The sequence below is a fragment of the Taurulus bubalis genome, assembly GCF_910589615.1.
Source record: "Taurulus bubalis genome assembly, chromosome: 9".
NCBI classification, from domain to species: Eukaryota; Metazoa; Chordata; class Actinopteri; order Perciformes; family Cottidae; genus Taurulus; species Taurulus bubalis.
Window position 1 is genome coordinate 25,191,477 of NC_136597.1, and position 25,000 is coordinate 25,216,476.

Consider the following 25,000-nt stretch of genomic DNA (forward strand, 5'->3'; position numbering starts at 1 on the left):
AGAGTCAGAAACATGTCTGCTACTTCACCAGCATGTTAAAGCTTACTTTTCTTTTTCCACACTACAACATGATTTATTTCATACCTGCTGTATGACATCACTAACGTTACCTGCTGTATGACATCACTAACGTTACCTGCTGTATGACATCACTAACGTTACCTGCTGTATGACATCACTAACGTTACCTGCTGTATGACATCACTAACGTTACCTGCTGTATGACATCACTAATGTTACCTGCTGTATGACATCACTAACGTTGCCTGCTGCTGGTCTCATGTTGTGATGAACTGCTGCTGTTTCCTCCTTTTACTTGAGAGGCTTTTATTGAGTTCTCAGAATCTACTGGAGTCACATTTAGAAACAGGTTTCATCTTTGTCTCCGCTCTGCCATCATGTGAGTCTCACGCTGGACTGAGCTGGAGACAAAGAGACGGAGAGACAAATATTGAGACAGATAGACAAGGAGACCGAGAGAGAGAGAAAGAGAGAAAGATTGAGAGAAAGACACAAGGAGACAGAGAGAGAGAGAGAGAGAGAAAGACACAAAGAGACAGAGAGAGAGAGAAAGAGACAAGGAGACAGAGAGAGAGAGAAAGAGACAAGGAGACAGAGAGAGAGAGAAAGAGACAAGGAGACAGAGAGAGAGAGAAAGAGACAAGGAGACAGAGAGAGAGAGAAAGAGACAAGGAGACAGAGAGAGAGAAAGAGACAAGGAGACAGAGAGAGAGAGAAAGAGACAAGGAGACAGAGAGAGAGAAAGAGACAAGGAGACAAGGAGAGAGAGAAAGAGACAAGGAGACAGAGAGAGAGAGAGAAAGATACAAGGAGACAGAGAGAGAGAGAGAGAGAGAGAAAGAGACAAGGAGACAGAGAGAGAGAGAGAGAGAGAGAAAGAGACAAGGAGACAGAGAGAGAGAGAGAGAGAGAAAGAGACAAGGAGACAGAGAGAGAGAGAAAGAGACAAGGAGACAGAGAGAGAGAGAAAGAGACAAGGAGACAGAGAGAGAGAGAAAGAGACAAGGAGACAGAGAGAGAGAGAAAGAGACAAGGAGACAGAGAGAGAGAAAGAGACAAGGAGACAGAGAGAGAGAGAAAGAGACAAGGAGACAGAGAGAGCGAGAGAAAGAGAGAAAGATTGAGAGAAAGACACAAGGAGACAAGGAGACAGAGAGAGAGAAAGACACAAGGAGACAGAGAGAGAGAGAAAGAGACAAGGAGACAGAGAGAGAGAGAAAGAGACAAGGAGACAGAGAGAGAGAGAAAGAGACAAGGAGACAGAGAGAGAGAGAAAGAGACAAGGAGACAGAGAGAGAGAGAAAGAGACAAGGAGACAGAGAGAGAGAGAAAGAGACAAGGAGACAGAGAGAGAGAGAAAGAGACAAGGAGACAGAGAGAAAGAGACAAGGAGACAGAGAGAGCGAAAGAAAGAGAGAAAGATTGAGAGAAAGACACAAGGAGACAAGGAGACAGAGAGAGAGAAAGACACAAGGAGACAGAGAGAGAGAGAAAGAGACAAGGAGACAGAGAGAGAGAGAAAGAGACAAGGAGACAGAGAGAGAGAGAAAGAGACAAGGAGACAGAGAGAGAGAGAAAGAGACAAGGAGACAGAGAGAGAGAGAAAGAGACAAGGAGACAGAGAGAGCGAGAGAAAGAGAGAAAGATTGAGAGAAAGACACAAGGAGACAAGGAGACAGAGAGAGAGAAAGACACAAGGAGACAGAGAGAGAGAGAAAGAGACAAGGAGACAGAGAGAGAGAGAAAGAGACAAGGAGACAGAGAGAGAGAGAGAGAGAGACAAGGAGACAGAGAGAGAGAGAAAGAGACAAGGAGACAGAGAGAAAGAGACAAGGAGACAGAGAGAGCGAGAGAAAGAGAGAAAGATTGAGAGAAAGACACAAGGAGACAAGGAGACAGAGAGAGAGAAAGACACAAGGAGACAGAGAGAGAGAAAGAGACAAGGAGACAGAGAGAGAGAGAAAGATTGAGAGAAAGACACAAGGAGACAAGGAGACAGAGAGAGAGAAAGAGACAAGGAGACAGAGAGAGAGAGAAAGAGACAAGGAGACAGAGAGAGAGAAAGAGACAAGGAGACAGAGAGAGAGAGAGAGACAAGGAGACAGAGAGAGAGAGAAAGAGACAAGGAGACAGAGAGAGAGAAAGAGACAAGGAGACAGAGAGAGAGAGAGAAAGAGACAAGGAGACAGAGAGAGAGAGAAAGAGACAAGGAGACAGAGAGAGAGAGAGAGAGAAAGAGACAAGGAGACAGAGAGAGAGAGAAAGAGACAAGGAGACAGAGAGAGAGAGAGAGAGAGAGAAAGAGACAAGGAGACAGAGAGAGAGAGAGAAAGAGACAAGGAGACAGAGAGAGAGAGAGAGAAAGAGACAAGGAGACAGAGAGAGAGAGAAAGAGACAAGGAGACAAGGAGAGAGAGAAAGAGACAAGGAGACAAGGAGAGAGAGAAAGAGACAAGGAGACAGAGAGAGAGAGAGAAAGATACAAGGAGACAGAGAGAGAGAGAGAGAGAGAAAGAGACAAGGAGACAGAGAGAGAGAGAGAGAGAGAGAGAAAGAGACAAGGAGACAGAGAGAGAGAGAGAGAGAAAGAGACAAGGAGACAGAGAGAGAGAGAAAGAGACAAGGAGACAGAGAGAGAGAAAGAGACAAGGAGACAAGGAGAGAGAGAAAGAGACAAGGAGACAGAGAGAGAGAGAGAAAGATACAAGGAGACAGAGAGACAAAGAGACAAGGAGACAGAGAGAGAGAGAGAGAGAAAGAGACAAGGAGACAGAGAGAGAGAGAAAGAGACAAGGAGACAGAGAGAGAGAAAGAGACAAGGAGACAAGGAGAGAGAGAAAGAGACAAGGAGACAGAGAGAGAGAGAGAAAGATACAAGGAGACAGAGAGACAAAGAGACAAGGAGACAGAGAGACAAGGAGACAGAGAGAGAGAGAGAAGGAGACAAGGAGACAGAGAGAGAGAAAGAGAGAGAGAGAATGAGACAAAGAGACAGAGAGAGAGAAAGAGACAAAGGTTGAGAGGAGACAAGGACACAGAGAGACAAATGGACAAGGAGACAGAGAAACAAAGCTAGAAAGAAAGAGACAGAGAGACAAATAGACAAGGAGACAAAGAGACTAAAAACGAGGACGTCTCAGTCCCTAACTTCTAAAGAACCGATAGCAGAACCGATAGCAGAACCGGTAACTCTGGACCGAATCAATACTCTGGGTTTTTACTCATTTAGAACCGATTCCCGTTAGAACCGAGTCTCAGGGAGGCGGGGCGTCTCTACGGGAGGCGGGGCGTCTCTACGGGAGGCGGGGCGTCTCTACGGGAGGCGGGGCGTCTCTACGGGAGACAACGTTGACCTTGAGAGGGTTTAACTTCATTTGACCCCCACGGCACAAACAAAACAGAGGGTTCTCCTCTGCAGAGTAAATCACCGCCTGATTGCACAGTTGTGCTCAACTTGTCAACAACGGGGCGCCACGCTGGGATAAATGGGCTTTGTGGGAACCGTTACTGCAGCATCAACACACCGGAAAAAGACACATGCTCCGTGTGCTCGAGGGGGATCTTCTGGTTGCCGGGTAGACTGGGTTTCAGCCGGATCGTCCGTGCTATCTTTATCCCTGCGTTTCCACTCGAGCTGTTGCATTATCCATGAGGTCTCGGGCCGCAACTCTCTCTGAATGGCTTCATGGGCACAAACGAAGAGACCCCCGCTCCCTTCTGGTCCGTGAAGTGGGAGGACGCTGCCCATCTTCAAGAAGCACTCACAACATCGACGGAGACGCACTGTATTTGTCATGTTTTGTGGGTAAAACATGCAGTCAAAGTGTCGTGAGGCGGAATTTGGAAGCAAGGTGGCGGACATTTTTTGTTGGTTTCTTTAAATAGTCCTCAGGTTCCTTCCTCCTTCGCTCCCTTCTTCTTTCAGAATCTCAAGTCCACTTCCACTCTGGTTGTATAGAAGTCTATGCTTCATGTGTTAAAGCTGCATTCTCTCTCCTGACCACCAGGGGGGCGACTCCTCTGGTTGTATAGAAGTCTATGCTTCATGTGTTAAAGCTGCGTTCTCTCTCCTGACCACCAGGGGGCGACTCCTCTGGTTGTATAGAAGTATATGCTTCATGTGTTAAAGCTGCGTTCTCTCTACTGACCACCAGGGGGCGACTCCTCTGGTTGTATAGAAGTCTATGCTTCATGTGTTAAAGCTGCATTCTCTCTCCTGACCACCAGGGGCGACTCCTCTGGTTGTATAGAAGTCTATGCTTCATGTGTTAAAGCTGCATTCTCTCTCCTGACCACCAGGGGGGCGACTCCTCTGGTTGTATAGAAGTATATGCTTCATGTGTTAAAGCTGCATTCTCTCTCCTGACCACCAGGGGGGCAACTCCTCTGGTTGTATAGAAGTATATGCTTCATGTGTTAAAGCTGCGTTCTCTCTACTGACCACCAGGGGGCGACTCCTCTGGTTGTATAGAAGTATATGCTTCATGTGTTAAAGCTGCATTCTCTCTCCTGACCACCAGGGGGGGCGACTCCTCTGGTTGTATAGAAGTATATGCTTCATGTGTTAAAGCTGCGTTCTCTCTACTGACCACCAGTGGGGCGACTCCTCTGGTTGTATAGAAGTCTATGCTTCATGTGTTAAAGCTGCATTCTCTCTCCTGCCCATCAGATCATATGCTAGGAGAGGATCTTACTTCTTTTATCGCAAGTTTATTCTGGAAGGGTAATATAAATACTTCCAATGGATTCATAATCCTTAACCCTCTCTGGTTTTGTACGCATGCAAAGTGACTGAGATATGAATCTTCGGTACAAATCCCAGCAAAAATCCCACCATAACAATGTTTTTTCATGAAAATTATAGTAATAGTAATTAAAATGATCGATAACTATCGAAACCCGTGCTTGTTTCAGCCGTCAGAGCGTCCCTAAATGAGTTTCTTCTCCGAGGCATTAGGCCGACTGCTAGCAGAATGATCCTCGGCGATTAGCAGCTCGTCGTAGCGACGGCGCTCCCGTGTGCTTGTAAACCTTCTTCGCTCCTCCTCAGCACCGGACGGGGGTGATATGTTCTCCCCTGATGGTTTGGAGGAGGCGGGGGGTGTCGACTCTTTTTGTTTCGAGGCTTGTTAGAGCGACGGGGTCTTGGCGATGGGGTGCAGAGCCCCCCGGGTTAAGCCTTGTTACCCTCTGAGGCCAACGCTGAGCTAACAATAGCAGCGGCGCTCCAGATATGGAGAGCTGGAGCTTCGACAAGTCATCGAAATTCAACCGTGCGTCTCTCCGAATAGATAAAATCCGAAACTCTTTCCCCCGAGCCGCCATTAACAGCCCCGTTTGTGTAAATATCTGCTGCTGCTCTTCCTCCCGCCTCCTTTGATTCATCCGGCTCCTTTGGGCTCTTTTCCTTTTTTGTGTTGCTTTGGGACCAACGAACGACTTCAACTTCGGACGGCTGCGTGGCCGCAGAGTGGCGTTCGCGTTCGCCGCTTAAATGATAAAGAACTGAACTCCCATAGCGGCCTCGGCGCTCCATAAATACAATACCGGACACTTTTGCTGTAAATATCTGCCTGCATGGGGTGTGAATGCACTTCAAAATGACGTGTTTGATGATCTATTATTGTACTTTACTTTTCGTAAACCAATTCTCCAGGGATAGAAAATGTGAGTTATATCTTCCGGGTTGACCTTCAGCACCAGATGACTCTTCTGTGTGATTCTCCCCGAGCCCAACTCACCCGTCTTGGTGAAATATTGCATTGATCTACTGGTCACCTGACGTCGTTTCTTTGCTTCCTCCTGCAGCTGGAGATGGAGAAGCTGCAGCTGCAGAGTCTGGAGCAGGACCACCGCAAGCTGACGGCGCAGCTGAAGGACGAGCGCGAGAAGAACAAGCACATCGTCATGATGCTGGTGCGCGAGTGCAAGCAGCTCGCCACGCGGGTGGTGGAGGAGTCGCAGCGCTTTGACGAGCTGCAGGCCCGCCTGGACGAGGAGGGCCGCTCCTCCGGCCGGCGGCAGGAGGAGCTGAGCGCCGAGCGGCAGCGCGGCCAGCAGATGGAGGCCAAGATGGAGAAGCAGCTGTCGGAGTTCGACACGGAGCGGGAACAGCTGCGCGCCAGGCTGGGCCGCGAGGAGGGCGAGAGCCAGAGTCTGCGGCAGCAGGTGGAGCAGCTCAGGACTGAACAGGGCGATGGGAAGGACGGCGCCCAGCCTGCCGCCGGAGTAGAGCCCGCCGCCGCCGCCGTGAGCACGCCACCCACACCGCCGGCGGTGACGTCCGTCTCCGTAGCCACAGAGCCCATAAGCTCTCGAACGGCGTCCTGCCAAACGGACCCGCTCCCCGCCGAGGTGGAGGGTCCCAAGAAGAACCCGCTCAGCGTCTCCGTCAAACCGGCGCCCGCCAACTACGTGGGGCTGAGCCTGCCGAAGACCAGCGGCCGGGGGATCGTCCACAGCAGCTCGGGGGGGCTGGCGCAGACGGAGAACGGCTCGGAGGGCCAGGCCCCGCACGGCCTGCCCAGCGGGGTCAGCCCCCGCGTCCAGGCGGCCCGCTACAAGTTCCAGGAACAGGACCAAAACGGCACGGCGGCGTCCCAGAGCCCTCCGGCCCGCGACCTCTCCCCGACCCCCACCGGCCGGGACAACTTCGCCGCCAAGCAGCAGGCGCGCCACACCGTCACGCAGGTCCTCTCGCGCTTCACCAGCCCTCCGGCGGGGGGCGGATCGCTGCGTCCGGGCCTGCCCCACTCCGCCTCCGAGGGGGGCCCTTTCCCCGGCCGCCTGAGCCACCCCATCGGCATCAAGTCGCCCACGGTGGCCAGGATCGACCGGGGAAACCCGCCCCCTATCCCTCCCAAGAAGCCGGGGCTCTCCCAGACCCCGTCTCCTCCTCACCCGCCCATCAAGCCCCTGGGGGACGGCGGCCGCTCCCCCGGGGCCGGGCTCAAGCCGGCCACGCCCCAGCTGCCGCCCAAACCCGCCATGGACCTGGTCCCAGCCCTGACGGCCTCTCAGGTGGGTCCCTGCCCACATTCCCGCTCCGGCCGGGGGGGGCCCCAGCGGCAGCCGGCGGCAGCATGCGCCGAGTGCCCCCCCGTCATCAGCCCCGCCGCCGCCACTGTCAGTAGCTCCTCCTCCATAAACCCCCCCTCCACCTCCTCCTCCTCCATTAGCGCTCCATCCTCCCGTAGAGCCTCAGCGGGCAGCCCCCTGGCAGCAGCATCAGGTAACGAGGCTCCTCCGCGCTCCGTCTCCCTCCAGATCTCCCCGCTGCCTCTTTTCCTCGACTGTCTTTCCACGGCGCTGGCATAGCATAGCATAGCGATCAGGTTACAGGCAAGCTAGCCACAGGGATACAAGGCAGTATAGCACAGGGGTCAGTCCAGTTTAACGTCACTGACTCTCCCTCACTGCATTCTCTCTCTACTCATCCTTCCTCCTCCTCCTCCTCTGCCCTTAATACGTCCTCCCTCTGGGCCCCGTAACGTCTCCCGTGTCGCCCGTCCCTCAGTGGGGAAGGAGCGAGTCGCGGCGAAGCAGATGTTCATGCCGCCTCGAGTAGTCGGACTGGTTGCGTCGGGCTTCCCACCAGTTCCCCTTATCCTCTCTGAAGCTGGTGCCAGAGGCTGCTCTCTCCTCTTCCCCCCCTCCTCCTCCTCCTCCTCCTCCTCATCCTCCCTCCAGCAGCATGAACCCCAACCACCACCTCCTGCACTTCCTTCAGCTTCCATTAACTCGTCCGTTCCCCCTCCCTTGTTTCCATCAGCGGCTCCCTGTCTGACATCTCGATGTATACATGTGAGCGTTTATGTTTCCCTGTGATGTGCTTTCTGGTGCTCGGCTTGATTTGTTTTACCGTGTTCTTTGATTCAAGAACAATTCCAGTTTATTACAACTTTTGGTCTTGTTTGTCATAGTTTTTGTGATAAAACAAACTATTTATTATCTGCTGGAGAAAACAAAGGCCGACAACCACGATTGTTGCAAACGGTCAGTTTGCAGAATCACTTCTTCTTGGTGCAGATCATCCCCCCAACTCTGCACACTCACAGAATGTCCGGCTTGCTTCTGGTTGTCGGTCACGTTATCACTCGTGGAGAGAAATGGTGACGAAATACTAGACCCGGGGTCGCAATAAACTGGAATCGTCCTGAAATGTTCCTGTGAGATGTGACAACGGTGCATTTGCAAGTCCTGTTCTTTTTGCATGCAGATTGTGTCCCGATTTTAAATATTTATATATATATTTATGTGCAGAAAACTAAAGACCTTTGAATGACGTAGATAACAAATCATTAGGAATGTGGCACTCCAGTTGTATCATGTTTCTTGTAGACTGTCGTGATTATGGCTCCTCTGGAAAAGAAAGAGTTATTCACTGATAAGACAGCGGCCAGATATGTTTTATGAATTCTTTAGCTTTGGCAAGAGCTTTGGAAGTGCAACCGTTACAGCCGCTGTTTTACGTCCTTGAGAATCTCTGCAGCACTTTTTCTTCCGCCTCATTTTTCTCTCTCTCCAGTCTGTGAGACGAATTCCTGCCCTTTTCTAACTCATATTTAACCTTTCCAGGTCACAACCGCCGTTATAAAACCATAGTTAAAAAGCAGCATCTCTAGCTTTTAGCATGATAGCTTGGTGAGTTTAGTAATAGGGTCTTTTTGCGTTTGTTTGTTGTGCTTGATCACTGAGATTAATACTGTAATAATGTGTAGTTTCCATTCCTCCGCTGTGTGAACATTGTGGGTGAACGACTGTAGTGAAAGGCTTCAGCGATGTTGATGACATCATTTCATCAGAGGGAGAACGTCTGTTTGGGACGTTTCATCCTGTTTGAGCAGTGAATCATATTTATTTGTGCCATGTGGTTTTCCTTTAAGGGTTTAATCCCCACATTGTGTGATGTCCAATCGGTTTTGATTGACAGTGTAGTGTGTGCTCTGTCGACCAGGAAGGCTGAGCTCTCCTGCCGTGCCTACATGTCCCAGCATGCATTGCACACGGCCGTGTCCTCCTGCGAGGCGAATGCAGCCTCGTCTTTTTTATTTATTTACGTGAATTGTTGAGCAAATTTTAAAGTTAAAGCTTTATAAATTATTCTTTTTTTATTGAATTGAACCATTTGGCAGTAAATCTGTTATTACAACGCTGATCGGACATCCATATGACGGGTGGAGGATTATCTTTAGGAAGAAATGAACCCGGTGGGTTAATGTTTACCAGCTGGTGTTGTGCAGCAAAGTATTATTCAAACAGCTTTTTTTATTTTTATAAATTCTAGTGGTGATCCCAAAGGGTTCAGAGATGGCACATGCGTCAGGCTGATTTTTACAGAAATGTGGATAAAATTATGATTATGATGAAGATACCTGCGTTTTTTTCTGTGTAATAATCAGCCATAAAAACATGGAATTGTGGGTTTGAATCTCAAGTTCAATGTAGGCAGAATTTTCCATCAATGGGAAACCTTCAGTGTGAAAAAAAAATTGTTTTTCGACACGTATAAAAACTAAACATATACTACATTTTCTGAGACTCCATTTAGTTTCTTCTTAAATATCTTTTTTATGTTCTGGCACCGTCTGGCAATAGCATACTGTTGTCTCATTTCCTCTTTTTAATACCTGCACATTTCCATCACATCTGATTCAGAATCCGGTTTATTGCCAAGTAGTTTTTCACATGCAAATAATTCACGTTGGTGCATAATTAAATATAATATGATAAATATGCATAAAAGCAAGTATTGCAGAAAATGTATATATAGAATAGTAGAAAAATTAAAACATGTACAAAAAACTAAAATGGAAATATTTTATATATTTCTTGCCTATTTTTTTATAAACATATCCCCCAAATGAAGTCCATGCTTTATGTACACAAAACATGAATAAATAAATAAGTACAAGAAACACGAATAAATGGATAAAATAATCTCAGTGTATGCTATTTAACTATACACATGAAACATAAATAAATAAACACAAATAAATGGATGTGTACAGGAAACGTGAACGATTTGAGATGTTGTGGATATATTTCTTATAAACATATTCCCTAAATATAGCCATTTCTATATAAAAATGTAGACAAAACCTAAATAAATAAATGTGTCCAAGATAAAAAAAAGAAAGAAAATGTAGATATTCTTTTTGTCGTATCACCTTTTCCCCTGAATTCAGCCCGACGTGGCATTATTCTAAACTTTGGAATCACCACTAGAATATGAGATGCATATTGCGCTGCTCGGCATGACTGGAAATGTTTATTGTTTTAATTCCAGTTCTCTACTTCAGACTGACGTGTGCTCTCCGCACCCTGCCAACCCGTCCACCTTCTCACGCCCTCGCTCGCCCATGCGCAGCACTTCTAGACGCTTCCTCTTCCTCCTCCTCCTCCTCCTCCTCCTCCTCCTCCTCCTCCTCCTCGTTTAACCTGCTCCTGCTCCTCCCCCCCTTGCAGGCTGGTGTCCCTCCGTAGTCTCGTCTCTCAGCGGCGGAGGGCCTGCTGCCCTGGACGGCGGGCGCTCCCTGCTCCCCCAAGCTGCTTCCCAGGGAAATGTCACTTTATTGTCAATGCTGCTTAACCAACCAGACCCGACCACCATCACCACCACCACCACCGACTCCACGTCCACCGACACCATGCAGGACAAACCCAACCTTCTTGACCAAGACCACCACCTCTACCACGACCACAACCAAACCTCTGCCTTGTTTGCTGCTGCTCAGAATGGACACACAGGTAATGACGTTTCTTTAATCCATGCATGTTTCTTAGCGTCGCCATATTTGAAGTTCAGAGCGTCTCCTGTACTGTGTGTGACGTATTCCACAGCGAAGTGGAATATTTCAGCGGTGGATAGTTACAAGAGGGATTTAAATCAAATCCTTCCCATTTGATTGGACAGTTAAAAAGTGGGCGGGCTTAGATTTAAGTGTCATACAGAGCTACAGAGGGCGGCAACCTCCGGTTCTGCCGAGGGAAGCCAGTGTGGAAGTTTCTTAAAACGTGCATTCTCTCTCCTGACCACCAGGGGGCGACTTCTCTGGTTGTATAGAAGTCTATCCTTCATGTGTTAAAGCTGCATTCTCTCTCCTGACCACCAGGGGGTGACTCCTCTGGTTGTATAGAAGTCTATCCTTCATGTGTTAAAGCTGCATTCTCTCTCCTGACCACCAGAGGGTGACTCCTCTGGTTGTATAGAAGTCTATGCTTCATGTGTTAAAGCTGCATTCTCGCTCCTGACCACCAGGGGGTGACTCCTCTGGTTGTATAGAAGTATATGCTTCATGTGTTAAAGCTGCATTCTCTCTCCTGACCACCAGGGGGCGACTCCTCTGGTTCTTCTTCAATACAGCATGATGTTCATTTAGTAAATTATGGTCGTTTAGAGTCAACTTGATTGGATGGATGTCATGATATTATTGGCTGATATTAGCTTCCATAGTAACTCTTCAAATGTTGTTTTAGTGGAAGAAAAGATGATGAATATAATCCCTGATCTTGACAGACGTGATTTCTCTTTCTTTGGTTAAATACCTCATAATCCTCCTCCGACTCTCACGGCTGTTTGTACATTTCAAAGCGTTGATGAGTCGAATCCCCGCCTGTGGTTTTGGTCGGCGGTCGACCGGATGATTTTAAAGAGCATCGTCTTCTAGGAGCGCCCGGAGGCTGGTATTGATTCTTATTGATGGATCACAGACACTGAACTACAAAGACCTCAGTGATCCAGTTGTTCTGTGAGTGAATGGCTGACGTGAATAAAATATAAGAGTCATTAGACACCACTGTGATAATGATTAGAAAGTCGATCTTTTAATACTTTAATAGATAGGCCGGATATGTACACACACACACACACACACACACACACACTTGTTATTCAACGTTCTATTGTACTGCACATTAAGCTTCTCTCGTCTTTGTCACGCTTTGTATGTATAAATATCTGCTTGTGCAACTCTTAGTCATTATCTTGCGGCCGTGTGTGCGTGTGCGTGAGCGTGCATCTCCGCGTCTGTCCGCCGCTCATCCTGCTGCACCAAGCCTCGTACTATTTTGCGTGAGGTGGTTTCTTTTTCTCACTGAGCAGGTCGATGCGGATGAAACGAAGAGTAGAACGTTCACGTTGAGAAGAGATAAGCGGCTGAATGCGTCTACTCGAAGGAGAAGTTTCCCTTTTAGTCATTTGGTTGTCGCCCCTTTTCCACATTTGAGGGTTGAATATCAGAAGGAACATGGCGTGGATGTTCCAGTTTCAGTTTCTGAAGAGAGACCCAAAGAAAGAAAGAATGCTGTTGTGTGTTTGTTGGCCTTTAGTGAGAAGAACACAAGATGCTAATGTCTGTTGTCGGTTTGAATAAAAGATTTTCTTCCTGCATGCAGTTTGACTTTTTAGTGCACGGGCAGAAAATAATGATATGTAATAATGCGACTTATGGGAAGTTGGGAAGATGCCCCCTGTGGATATGACCGCGTGCCTCCTGGTTTTAAAGGAAAAACACACCTACTTTTCACTGATACGCTTTATTTTCGTGCAGTCGGATATTTCCGCCGCCGGTTCCCTTATGCGGAAATATGCACAGCTGCATGTGAACAAGAATTATGTTTCTTCTTTTTTTTTTAAAGCTGATGAATTAACGTCTGTGATTGTGTGAGCTGCCACTGAGTGAGATGGACTGTTACCAGGGTTGTAACCTACATGCTTGTTCAGCTGACACACACACACAGAATAATTAATGCATGTACACCCATTTACACACACACACACACACACACACACACTGCAGGTCTATCAGGATCTGCTTCCCCGCTGAGGTGTTTAGTAACACTGTCAGTCGAGGAGCGTTGATCCGAAAACGCGACTAATGCAGCTGAAGGGCAGCTGTGCTGAGGGATTATGGGTGAATCTACACACACACACACACACACACACACACACACACACACACAGTCAATATTTCTTTGTACCGAGAGCTCCCCTTTACCTCCCCTCCTTTCCCCAAACAGAAAGACGTATTATTTTAGCGTTCAGTGTTGGTTCTAACAAAAGTTTTCTTTCATCGGACTTTCTGAAAAGCAGGAAGAAGAAAAAAAAAAGGGGGACATTTTTGGGATTTCTGCCCATATTTTGAAAGATAACTGGCTACTGTGCTATTGTACTGAAGGGTCAATATTTGGACGACTTGTCATTCGACGCAATTTAAGATCAAGGACTCACCAGAAATGTAGGAGTCGAATGCCAAGACCATCATTGAGCTTTCATCTTCTCGTCGCTTTGGACCGACGTGGTGCTGAGGTTGCAGTCTGACTGCCGCCGGTCCAGCGAGCTAATCAACAAAGTGTCGCAGCTTTCAGGAGGATTGTGTGGTGTCCGTTCCAACGCCGTGTTTTGTGTCTCCGTCAGAGTGCGTGACGCTGCTGCTGTCGTCGGGATCGCCCGCCGACGTCTCGGACGACGACGGATTCACGCCTTTACATTTTGCCGCCGCCCGCGGCCACAGCTGGTGAGTCCCCCTCTACCCCCTCTCCTTCGGTCCCGGCACCAATGGTCAATATCAACGTTCTGATGCATTCCAGTCACACGTGGAGAAAAAGACACATGTCCTGGAAAGCGATTCTGACTTCCTCCCGTTTCCTCGTCGTCCTGAAAGCCCGATGTTATGTCTTGGACCATATTACGGTACAAACGGTAGTTTAAGTTCGAGAATGTTTTTTAAAATGGCCGCTCTCGTTGCACCCGCGGGTTGGACGTCCGGCGATAAATGATCGTGATATACCGCTTTAAAGCTGGGTTTAAACTTTTAAAACTTTATAACGATCGTCATTTACATGCAGCGAGAGTTCATCTCTTACAAAAGGATCCGACCTAAAAGCCTCAACCCAACTGTATTAGCATTAGCTACGAGAAAAGTCTCCAAAAGCCCCCCCCCCGAAAATGATCTCATTTGATTTATTGATTGCTGATAGGCTATAATAAAAAATGTAAAATATGTTTGTGAAGAAGCCGAGCAAACCCTGCTTTTTATAATGCGTGCTGTATATAAAGCTACAAGTATCTAAAGCTATATAAGCTACGAAAGGCTCTTGGATTACATTTTTGCAAAAGGTGTGACTGAGGGCTTGACCCCCCTCACGTCGGCCTTTTCTAAAATGACATCCCGCTGTTTTCAATGGATGACTCACGGCACGGAGTGTTTTCCGAGCGGTAACTCCGGTACCCGGGCTGGGTTTTCCGTGCGTGTCTGCCGCCGGCGCCGCCCGGTGGCCGAGTGCAGACGGTGAAGCTTTACGGGGGTTCGCTTCCCGCCGCAGCCCGGTTCTCCCCAATGTTCTGCTGATTCGTCTTCCGGCTCTCGTTTTGAATTATTAACCACATCTTCTCAGAAACAGTCGGTTCTGATCGCACGTTATTGATCCTGAAGCGTTTGTGGGACGAAGCGTACATTAGGAGAAGTGTGTGTGTGTGTGTGTGTGTGTGTGTGTGTGTGTGTGTGTGTGTGTGTGTGTGTGTGTGCCAAAAACACGATGCCCAGGACCAGCTGGGGAATGTGCAGTGTTGTAATATCTGATCACAGTGTTATTTATAGAGTGGGGATATCCAACAGGCATGCTGTCACACACACACACACACACACACACACACACACACACACACACACACACACACACACACACACACGGTATATTTCATGGGTTTAACAGTTGTTTTTTTTGGTGGTTGTGACTCAGTGGTCGTGTTGGCAGACAGGCTCCAGTTTTCCTCTCTTCCTACTGGCTGGAGGGCTGATGGATGGATGGATGGATGGTTGGATATATAGATGGATGGATGGATGGTTAGATATATAGATAGATGAATGGATGGATGGTTGGATATATAGATGGATGGATGGTTAGATATATAGATAGATGGATGGATGGATGGTTGGATATATAGATAGATGGATGGTTAGATATATAGATAGATGGATGGATGGATGGTTGGATATATAGATGGATGGATGGTTAGATATATAGATAGATGGATGGATGGTTGGATATATAGATGGATGGTTAGATATATAGATAGATGGATGGATGGTTGGATATATAGATGGATGGATGGTTAGATATATAGATGGATGGATGGTTAGATATATAGATAGATGAATGGATGGATGGTTGGATATATAGATGGTTGGATGGATGGTGGATGGTTGGATATATAGATGGATGGATATGGTTTTATATATATATATATATATATATATATATAAATATATATATATATATATATATATATATATATATATTTAAATATACACAATAAAATAGAATACAACTAACTGGAATGAAATATGTTTATATTTACAGCTGAAGAGTGTATTCATTAATTAAGTAAATTAGATAAACAGATAGTGCAAAGTGCAAAATGCAAAGTATGTATGGTACAGTGATGAACTAATCCACGGAGGAACTAGCAAGCGGTGACTTGTTGTGAAGCCGTATAGCTGTCGGCAGGAATGTTCTCCTGTAGCGGTCCTTCTTGCAGCGGAGCGTGAGGAACCTCTTAGAGAAAGTGCTCCTCTGGCCCTGCAGCAGGTGGTGGAGAGGGGGGTCCAGGTGGTCCAATATGGACAAAAGTTTCTTCAGCGTCCTCCAATATATATATATGGATGGATGGCTATATAAATGGATGGCTGGATATATATATATGGATGGATATATATATATATATGGCTGGATATATATATATGGCTGGATATATGGATGAATAGCTAGGTAGAGGACACAGAGAGAGAGAGAGGGAATATGTGTATGATGGAACAATGTATTATGTATTTTTGAGCCTCACCTTTGAAATTTTATAAAACCTTCACGGCAAAGTCAATATTTCAGAATGACGTAAACCTGAAAACTGTATATGAGTCAATATTTAAAGAAAATATTTTAAACTTTGTCAAAGATGACAGTTATAAGACGCCTACAATGACAAACGCAGCGAAATATGTAATAATCAAAGAGTAGTAATTAAAAAACGCATCCAATAAAACTTTGTTTTGGTCTTTTTGCCTTTGAGTTGTAGGTTTCTTTCCTACAATACAAAATAATACTGACCAATAACATCACCCCCTCCTTATATATATATATATATGTGTGTGTAACGGTTCCCTCTCCTCCCTGCAGCTGTGTGGAGGTGCTGCTGTCTGCAGGAGCTGCTGTGGACTCGGCGGGCGGCCCGACCTCCCTGCTCCTGGCCTGCGAGGCCGGGGCGCTGGACTGCGTCCGCCTTCTGCTGAGCGCCGGAGCCGACCGCTCACGCACCACCACGGCAAGTCTGCCATTTTGAGTTATTGGACAAATTAGTTGAGTTGTTTTTCATGTGCAAACAGTCCCAGGTGAGTTTACACGTGCAGCGTGCTTTAGCTTCCTTCAACCGCCTTAAAATATGAATATGGTCGGGTTTTACGCCATCGTACACGCTGAAGTTTCAGGTGGTGGCAATCTGCAGCTCCACCGCTAGATGGCGTCAAATCTCACACACAGGACCTTTTTTTAAAGTTTGAAAACGTCGATTTTACAGCTCAATCTGATCAAAACGGTACCTTTGCGAAGCCAAATTGGTTTTGTCTTCCCGTCTCTTTTATTTTGTAAAAAGTATTATCTGATTGTTGTAATTAAAATGTTATGGATCTTTGTGCCATTTAATCAATCACTGTCATTTACTAATTTCCCTTTTAATTTGTTCTTTATTATTTCTAGAGTTTAAAAACATGAGGCAAAAGAAAATCCACTAAATGTGATTCTTTCACGTTAGTTCCTCGGCATCACTCGTCGTCATTCCACACAGCATTCCTACGAGGGGGCTAATTGGTGTCCTCGCTTCCTGGATCTCCACGGTAACCAGCGGGGCCCCGTTGGTTGCCGTGGCAGCATGCGACAAGGCCCTATATTTAGCCGTCCGTACCTGCTTTTGTTCCGCATTCGTCCCGCCGTCCCCGCAGAGCCGGAGGAGCTGCAGCAGCATATCTGACCTCTTCAGCTCGGGCCGTATTTTTAGAAACCGGAAAATGTTGGCCAGCGAGTAACGATCCGACACGGAGGAGGAGATCTGATCCGCTGTGAATGTGCAGTACAGTCAGAGCTCTTCTTCTGGGGGGTTATTGCTGCGTGTTTATTGTGTATGATTTGATCTTCAGTGATCGGCGTCTTCTCGTAGCAGAAATCACAACTTTAGGAAGAACTGAAGCTAAAATCAGTCGTTCTCGCCAAGGATTCTGGGGCATTTTTTCAGGGGAATTATTACTTGCAGTATGTTTTTTATTGTGTGCTTGAACGCGTATGAACCCTAAACAAGCAAATTAATCAACAGCAATCATTCTGGTGGATTAATCGTGGATAAACCGCTCATTGTTTATTTCAGAACATATTTAACCCATGATGAGGTTCTAGCCCCCAACCTTTTTTTTTTTACTTTATTCTCATATTTCCGTCTCTGCAGGACGGCTGCACGGCTCTCCACGCCGCCGTGCGCTCCGGACACGTGGACACGCTGCGTCTCCTCCTCTGCCACCCGACTCCGGGTGACCCCGCCGTGATCCCTGACCCCGCCGGCGCCGCCCTGACGCTGCCCGCCGCCCTGCTGAACCAGGCCAACGGCGACGGCTGGACGGCTGCGCACATGGCTGCTGCCCTGGGCCTCAAGGTGAGGACCAGTGTGATGCTCGTGGCTGCTAGGTTGCTTTTTATTCATTTTATTTTAAATAAGTCTCTGACTTCAATAACAACACCTTGAAAAATATCGACGTTCAATACCATTTTTGATACCGCATAGTACATAACTATGAAGGTTATAAACATGTATTTATTAAAAGATAAATAGCCGTGACTTGCTTTTGGAGCCTCAAGTGGCCGTTTTGTGGAACTGCTTTTTTTTGTGCACTTCCACGCTGGCTCGACGGAGTACCGGCCAATCTGTGGCGACGTGTGAGGATATTTCTGGCTCATTATGAAACCGTAGTGGTCCTTCTCGGTCAATAACGGCAAACACTGAAAGCTCCAACATGCAAGTTATCATCACAAAAAGCAGCATTATGAGTGAGGAGAGGCCGTCAGATAATAATGGATAGCTTGATTTATTGTTAGACAACTCTGCCCTCTAGTGGCCATAAAATCAGGCACACAGCTTTAATCTCAACATGAAGTTAGCCTCCTGCTTTCACTGCAGTCTATATTATGTCCATTCTGTGTATTTATTCACACCTGTACACTTCCACTGATGTCCCGCCGGATTATGGGATGGCTGACCGTGACGGCTGCAACGTCCCGCTGCCTCAAACAAACGCAGGAGACACCAGACGAGAGACTCCACCGGGTGTCTCTGCTTTCAGAACAAAGAAAAAAGGCTTTTTGTTCTTGTTTTGTGATCATGATGTCTGTGTGTGTGTGTGTGTGTGTGTCTGTGTGTGTGTGTGTGTGTGTGTGTGTGTGTGTGTAGGAGTGTCTGGAAGTGCTGTGCAGCCACAGTGAACAGGACATCGAGAGGAGAGATAAGTGTAATCGCACTATTCATGACGTGGCCACTGATGACTGCAAAGATCTACTTGAAAATCTCCGTGAGTGGCCTCTCTCTCTGTGTGTGTGTGTGTGTGTGTGTGTGTGTGTGTGTGTGTGTTAGCTCGACACTTTAATGCAGACGAATTTAAATATTACACCTTTTTTAAAGAAGGTTTGCGAGCGGTAAAGGACCAGAAAGTAATATCACAATTAATTAACATTTCAATTGTATGTGCCCATCACTCATTTAAACATTAATACTGAATATAAAATATAATATAAGTTCATACATGATAATATTGAGTCATTTTTTAAATAAACGTTTAATGACAGAGTCGAGGAGCAAAGAATTCAATGTTTTCTACAGGATTTCAAACGAGACACGCTAGAATAAATGTTTTTTTCCCCGATGAAACGTCACAATGTTGAGCTTCCACTTTGGTTCCTGCCGGTTCTGACCGAGTTCTCTCCCCCCAGACTCGTACCGGGTCCTGGTGCGGGTCCGGTGTCCGGGCGGAGGAGGCGCCGGCTCGCTGTGCCCCGTGGAGGCGCTGGAGGAGGAGGCCAGCGGCGTCACCAGCAGCCGCTCGGCGCTGGGCCGAGTGTCGGTGGACCGGTCCACGCGCTGGTGCCGGCTGGCCGCCGTCCTCGGCCACGCCTTCGCCACCTACCTGCAGACCGTGTGTGGGGAGACTCAGGCGGCCGGCGAGGAGACGCAGCGCCCGCCGCTCGGCCTCAGCGCCGCCAGCGTCGCCTCCATCCTCATCGGTGAGCTCTTAACACCCGCCCCCTTTTTATAACTCCTCCGTGCCGTTTTCTTCTTCTTTTGTGTGGCTTCTGTGTCTGTTTCTGGTGATCGGGTGTCATCAGCTGGTTTAAAGGGTTAGAGTTACGTGTGTGTGTGTGTGTGTGTGTGTGTGTGTGTGTGTGTGTGTGTGTGTGTGTGTGTCAGACTGACAAAAGGGGGAGCCGATGTGCTCGACTTCTTCTCTCTCTTTCCGTTTCTCTCTCGTTACACCTCTGTGTCACGTTTACTGTCTTTTTTACACAACGTTGATCGAGACTGGTGTGTGTGTGTGTTTTGGGTATGATGATGATGATGATGAAGAAGAAAGCAGCAGTAGAGGTGGTATGCATAATGGATGAGACGGTGGGGGGAGAAAATGTCCGTCTTCTGTGTCAAACTGCAGACACTCTTTGGTGTCTTTGTGTCTGCAGCTTTTCCCTTTTCATGCAGTTTGGTTTTAGCTTTTTGAGTCGATCAGCAGAAAATATAATATATCACAACTGCAGACAGAAAAAAGCTCCACAGGGGAATAAAAAAAGCTGTGAGTTTACACAAAGCTTTTATTTTTTAAATGTTCTCAATGTTTCTGTCCACAGAACAGACCTAAGCTCGACGTTAGAAGATATTCACGTTTAAGAAGCTTTTACTCTGAAAGTATCCCCAGGGAGAGGCGCACCGTTTCTCCTGCTTCTCAGGACAATCTTCACTTTATTTATGTTTTATCTCTTTCAGCACACAAAGTACATTCTGTGCTCTCGGTAGAAAAGCAGGACATGCAGATGAATTAAACATCCTGGTGCTCACGGTGTATTTTATTCATGCACTGACCTGTATTTCTCCTCGTCCTCCAGGTGACACCGAGTGGTTTCCAGATCAGGATCCGCCGCTCTCCCCCTGGGACCTGGTCCGCAAGCCGCTCAGCCAGAGCATCACCATCCGCCTCAAAGGTACACCACGACTCACCGAGCCGGAACCAGAACTAGAACTAGAGCTAGAACTAGAGTCGGAACCAGAACTAGAACTAGAACTAGAGTCGGAACCAGAACTAGAGCCGGAACTAGAGCTGGAACAAGAACTAGAACTAGAGCTAGAACTAGAGTCGGAACCAGAACTAGAACTAGAACTAGAGTCGGAACCAGAACTAGAGCCGGAACCAGAACTAGAAACAGAACCAGAGATAGAACCAGAATCAGAGCTAGAGCTAGAACTAGAGCCGGAACCAGAGCTGGAACCAGAACTAGAGCCGGAACCAGAACTAGAAACAGAACCAGAGATAGAACCAGAATCAGAGCTAGAGCTAGAACTAGAGCCGGAACCAGAACTAGAACTACTGTAAAGCCGGAACCAGAACCGGAGCTAGAACCAAAATTAAAATCAGAGCTAGAACCAGAACTAGAACCAGAACTAGAACCATAATCAGAACCAGAGCCAGAGCTAGAACCAGAACTAGAACTAGAACCAGAACCAGAGCCAGAACCAGAACTAGAACAAGAACTAGAACCATAATCAGAACCAGAATTAGAAGCAGAACTAGAACCAGAACCAGAGCCAGAACGAGAACCTGAACTAGAACCAGAGCTAGAACCATAACTAGAACTAGAATCAGAGCTAGAACCAGAACCAGAACTAGAACCAGAACCAGAACCATAACTAGAACCAGAACTAGAACTAGAACTAGAACCAGAACCAGAACTAGAACCAGAACCAGAACCAGAACTATAACTAGAACCAGAACCAGAGCCAGAACGAGAACCTGAACTAGAACCAGAGCTAGAACCAGAACCAGTACCAGAGCTAGAACCATAACTAGAACTAGAATCAGAGCTAGAACCAGAACCAGAACTAGAACCAGAACCAGAACCAGAACTAGAACCAGAACTAGAACTAGAACCAGAACCAGAACCAGAACTATAACTAGAACCAGAACCAGAACTAGAACCAGAGCTAGAACCAGAACCAGAGCTAGAACCAGAACCAGTACCAGAGCTAGAACCATAACTAGAACTAGAATCAGAGCTAGAACCAGAACCAGAACTAGAACCAGAACCAGAACCATAACTAGAACCAGAACTAGAACTAGAACTAGAACCAGAACCAGAACTAGAACCAGAACCAGAACTATAACTAGAACCAGAACCAGAGCTAGAACCAGAACCAGAGCCGTCAGCCGTCAGCATCACAACATTTGGCGGATGAAAGGCAGATTTTGCTTTTGGATGCGTGGGCGGAGATCTGAGTCACACTGCTGGGAAGGAACATTTAGGCCAGAACATTTTTCTAGAATGATATATATATAGTTTCTGATGTGTGTGTGTATATATATATATATATATATATATATATATATATATATATATATATATATATATATTAAATTTATATTAAAACTGTCCTAAGAACAATTTAAAAATAGAAGTACTGCATGTAAAAAAAGATCCATGGTCTAGATATTTTGCTGCTCTTCAACGACATATAAAACATGACAGATGGATGTGGTGCCACGTTCTGTAACATTGTAGCCATCTTGTTTATCTGCAACCATAAGTGACACTAAAAGGGCGGAGCTAAGTATATGTAGGTGTCCAAAAGCAATACAATTAAGCTTCATGAACATTAAAACATCAAAGATGACGTCCTGTCAGCGACCTGTCAATCACAGGTGTGCATCAAAGAAGCAACAACATGAAGAGCCATGAAGTGACTCTCACATTTATCACGTCACCTCAAGCTAAAGAAAAATGAAAAATGAAATCCGTTGAACGTTGTGGGCATCGAACCTGTGGCGTTGTCCAGCGTTTAGGACGGTGTAACCACAAGGGCACCTTGAGGAGTGACGGAGGAGAGGAGCTGGCGGTTTCACCGCCGCCGAGCGTGAAGAGCGGAGCGGATTGCAGGATTTAACGTGTGTGTGTGTGTGTGTGTGTGTGTGTGTGTGTGTCTGACAGGTCTGTCTGAGTCGTGTCTCGATGAGTTGGCTCTGGAACACCTCTTCCCGCTGCCGCTGCTGCACAACTACGTCCGCCTGGTACGCAAACACACAACAAAGGGCTGCGAGGGATTTGGGGGGATTAGATGAGTAAGACGTCAAAAAATAGAGAGGGGCGAGAGAATGGGAGAGAGAGAGAGAGATGAAGTGAGGGAGGGATAAGAAAGGAAAGCGAGGGTTAAAGCGACAGTGCCCCCTGCTGGCTGTGTGCAGGGGAAATCAAGACAAATTAAAATGTTACATATATATTTATTTATATATTTATTTTCCAAGAGCAACACAAAAATGCTCGATGAAGAAACATCAAAGACTCTCTGAAGCTCCTCGTGTCGGTTTAATGTTTCTGATCCTTTTCATGACGGCTTTATATTCAAGCTGAGCTTTAATCCACAGAGAGTCCCGACGAGGGGAATATGTTCCTATGTTCCTATGTTCCTGTGTTCCTATGTTCCTATGTTCATATGTTCCTGTGTTCCTATGTTCCTATGTTCATATGTTCCTATGTTCCTGTGTTCCTATGTTCCTATGTTCATATGTTCCTATGTTCCTGTGTTCCTATGTTCCTATGTTCATATGTTCCTATGTTCATATGTTCCTATGTTCCTATGTTCCTATGTTCATATGTTCATATGTTCCTATGTTCCTATGTTCATATGTTCCTATGTTCCTATGTTCCTGTGTTCCTGTGTTCCTATGTTCATATGTTCCTATGTTCCTATGTTCCTGTGTTCCTATGTTCCTATGTTCCTATGTTCCTATGTTCCTGTTCCTATGTTCCTATGTTCATATGTTCCTATGTTCCTATGTTCCTGTGTTCCTATGTTCATATGTTCATATGTTCCTATGTTCCTATGTTCCTATGTTCCTGTGTTCCTATGTTCCTATGTTCCTATGTTCCTATGTTCCTATGTTCATATGTTCCTATGTTCCTGTGTTCCTATGTTCCTATGTTCCTATGTTCCTATGTTCCTGTTCCTATGTTCCTATGTTCCTATGTTCCTATGTTCCTGTTCCTATGTTCCTATGTTCCTATGTTCATATGTTCCTATGTTCCTATGTTCCTATGTTCCTGTGTTCCTATGTTCCTATGTTCCTATGTTCCTATGTTCATATGTTCCTGTGTTCCTATGTTCCTATGTTCCTGTTCCTATGTTCCTATGTTCCTATGTTCCTATGTTCCTGTTCCTATGTTCCTATGTTCCTATGTTCCTATGTTCCTATGTTCCTGTTCCTATGTTCCTATGTTCCTATGTTCATATGTTCCTATGTTCCTATGTTCCTGTTCCTATGTTCCTATGTTCATATGTTCCTGTTCCTATGTTCATATGTTCCTATGTTCCTATGTTCCTATGTTCCTGTTCCTATGTTCCTATGTTCCTGTGTTCCTATGTTCCTATGTTCCTATGTTCCTATGTTTCTATGTTCCTGTTCCTATGTTTCTATGTTCCTATGTTTCTATGTTCCTATGTTCCTGTGTTCCTATGTTCCTATGTTCCTGTTCCTATGTTCCTATGTTCCTGTGTTCCTATGTTCCTATGTTCCTGTTCCTATGTTCCTGTGTTCCTATGTTCCTGTTCCTATGTTCCTATGTTCCTATGTTCCTGTGTTCCTATGTTCCTATGTTCCTGTTCCTATGTTCCTGTGTTCCTATGTTCCTGTTCCTATGTTCCTATGTTCCTATGTTTCTATGTTCCTGTTCCTATGTTTCTATGTTCCTATGTTTCTATGTTCCTATGTTCCTGTGTTCCTATGTTCCTATGTTCCTGTTCCTATGTTCCTATGTTCCTGTGTTCCTATGTTCCTATGTTCCTGTTCCTATGTTCCTGTGTTCCTATGTTCCTGTTCCTATGTTCCTATGTTCCTGTGTTCCTATGTTCCTATGTTCCTGTTCCTATGTTCCTATGTTCCTGTTCCTATGTTCCTATGTTCCTATGTTCCTGTTCCTATGTTCCTATGTTCCTATGTTTCTATGTTCCTGTTCCTATGTTCCTATGTTCCTATGTTCCTATGTTCCTATGTTCCTGTTCCTATGTTCCTATGTTCCTATGTTCATATGTTCCTATGTTCCTATGTTCCTATGTTCCTGTGTTCCTATGTTCCTATGTTCCTATGTTCCTATGTTCCTATGTTCATATGTTCCTATGTTCCTATGTTCCTGTGTTCCTATGTTCCTATGTTCCTGTTCCTATGTTCCTATGTTCCTATGTTCCTATGTTCCTATGTTCCTGTTCCTATGTTCCTATGTTCCTATGTTCCTATGTTCCTGTTCCTATGTTCCTATGTTCCTATGTTCATATGTTCCTATGTTCCTATGTTCCTATGTTCCTGTTCCTATGTTCCTATGTTCATATGTTCCTGTTCCTATGTTCCTATGTTCCTGTTCCTATGTTCCTATGTTCCTGTTCCTATGTTCCTATGTTCCTATGTTCATATGTTCCTATGTTCCTATGTTCCTATGTTCCTGTGTTCCTATGTTCCTATGTTCCTATGTTCCTATGTTCCTATGTTCCTATGTTCCTATGTTCCTATGTTCCTATGTTCCTATGTTCCTATGTTCCTGTTCCTATGTTCCTATGTTCCTATGTTCCTATGTTCCTATGTTCCTGTTCCTATGTTCCTATGTTCCTATGTTCCTATGTTCCTATGTTCCTGTTCCTATG

The 25,000-nt window shown here is 46.2% G+C and overlaps 1 protein-coding gene across 1 annotated transcript in view; it reads left to right on the plus strand.

Moving 5' to 3' along the window:
- Positions 1–25,000, plus strand: part of cttnbp2 (cortactin binding protein 2) — a gene marked incomplete at its 5' end in the record, with an annotated part of 72,762 nt that overhangs the window by 35,613 nt on the left and 12,149 nt on the right. Inside the window, 9 exons of the mRNA XM_079223099.1 lie at positions 5,830–7,252; positions 10,489–10,770; positions 13,439–13,538; positions 16,198–16,342; positions 17,513–17,716; positions 18,509–18,626; positions 19,045–19,335; positions 20,206–20,301; positions 22,300–22,379. Coding sequence (XP_079079225.1) covers positions 5,830–7,252; positions 10,489–10,770; positions 13,439–13,538; positions 16,198–16,342; positions 17,513–17,716; positions 18,509–18,626; positions 19,045–19,335; positions 20,206–20,301; positions 22,300–22,379 — 2,739 coding nt within the window. The remainder of the gene's footprint in view (positions 1–5,829; positions 7,253–10,488; positions 10,771–13,438; positions 13,539–16,197; positions 16,343–17,512; positions 17,717–18,508; positions 18,627–19,044; positions 19,336–20,205; positions 20,302–22,299; positions 22,380–25,000) is intronic.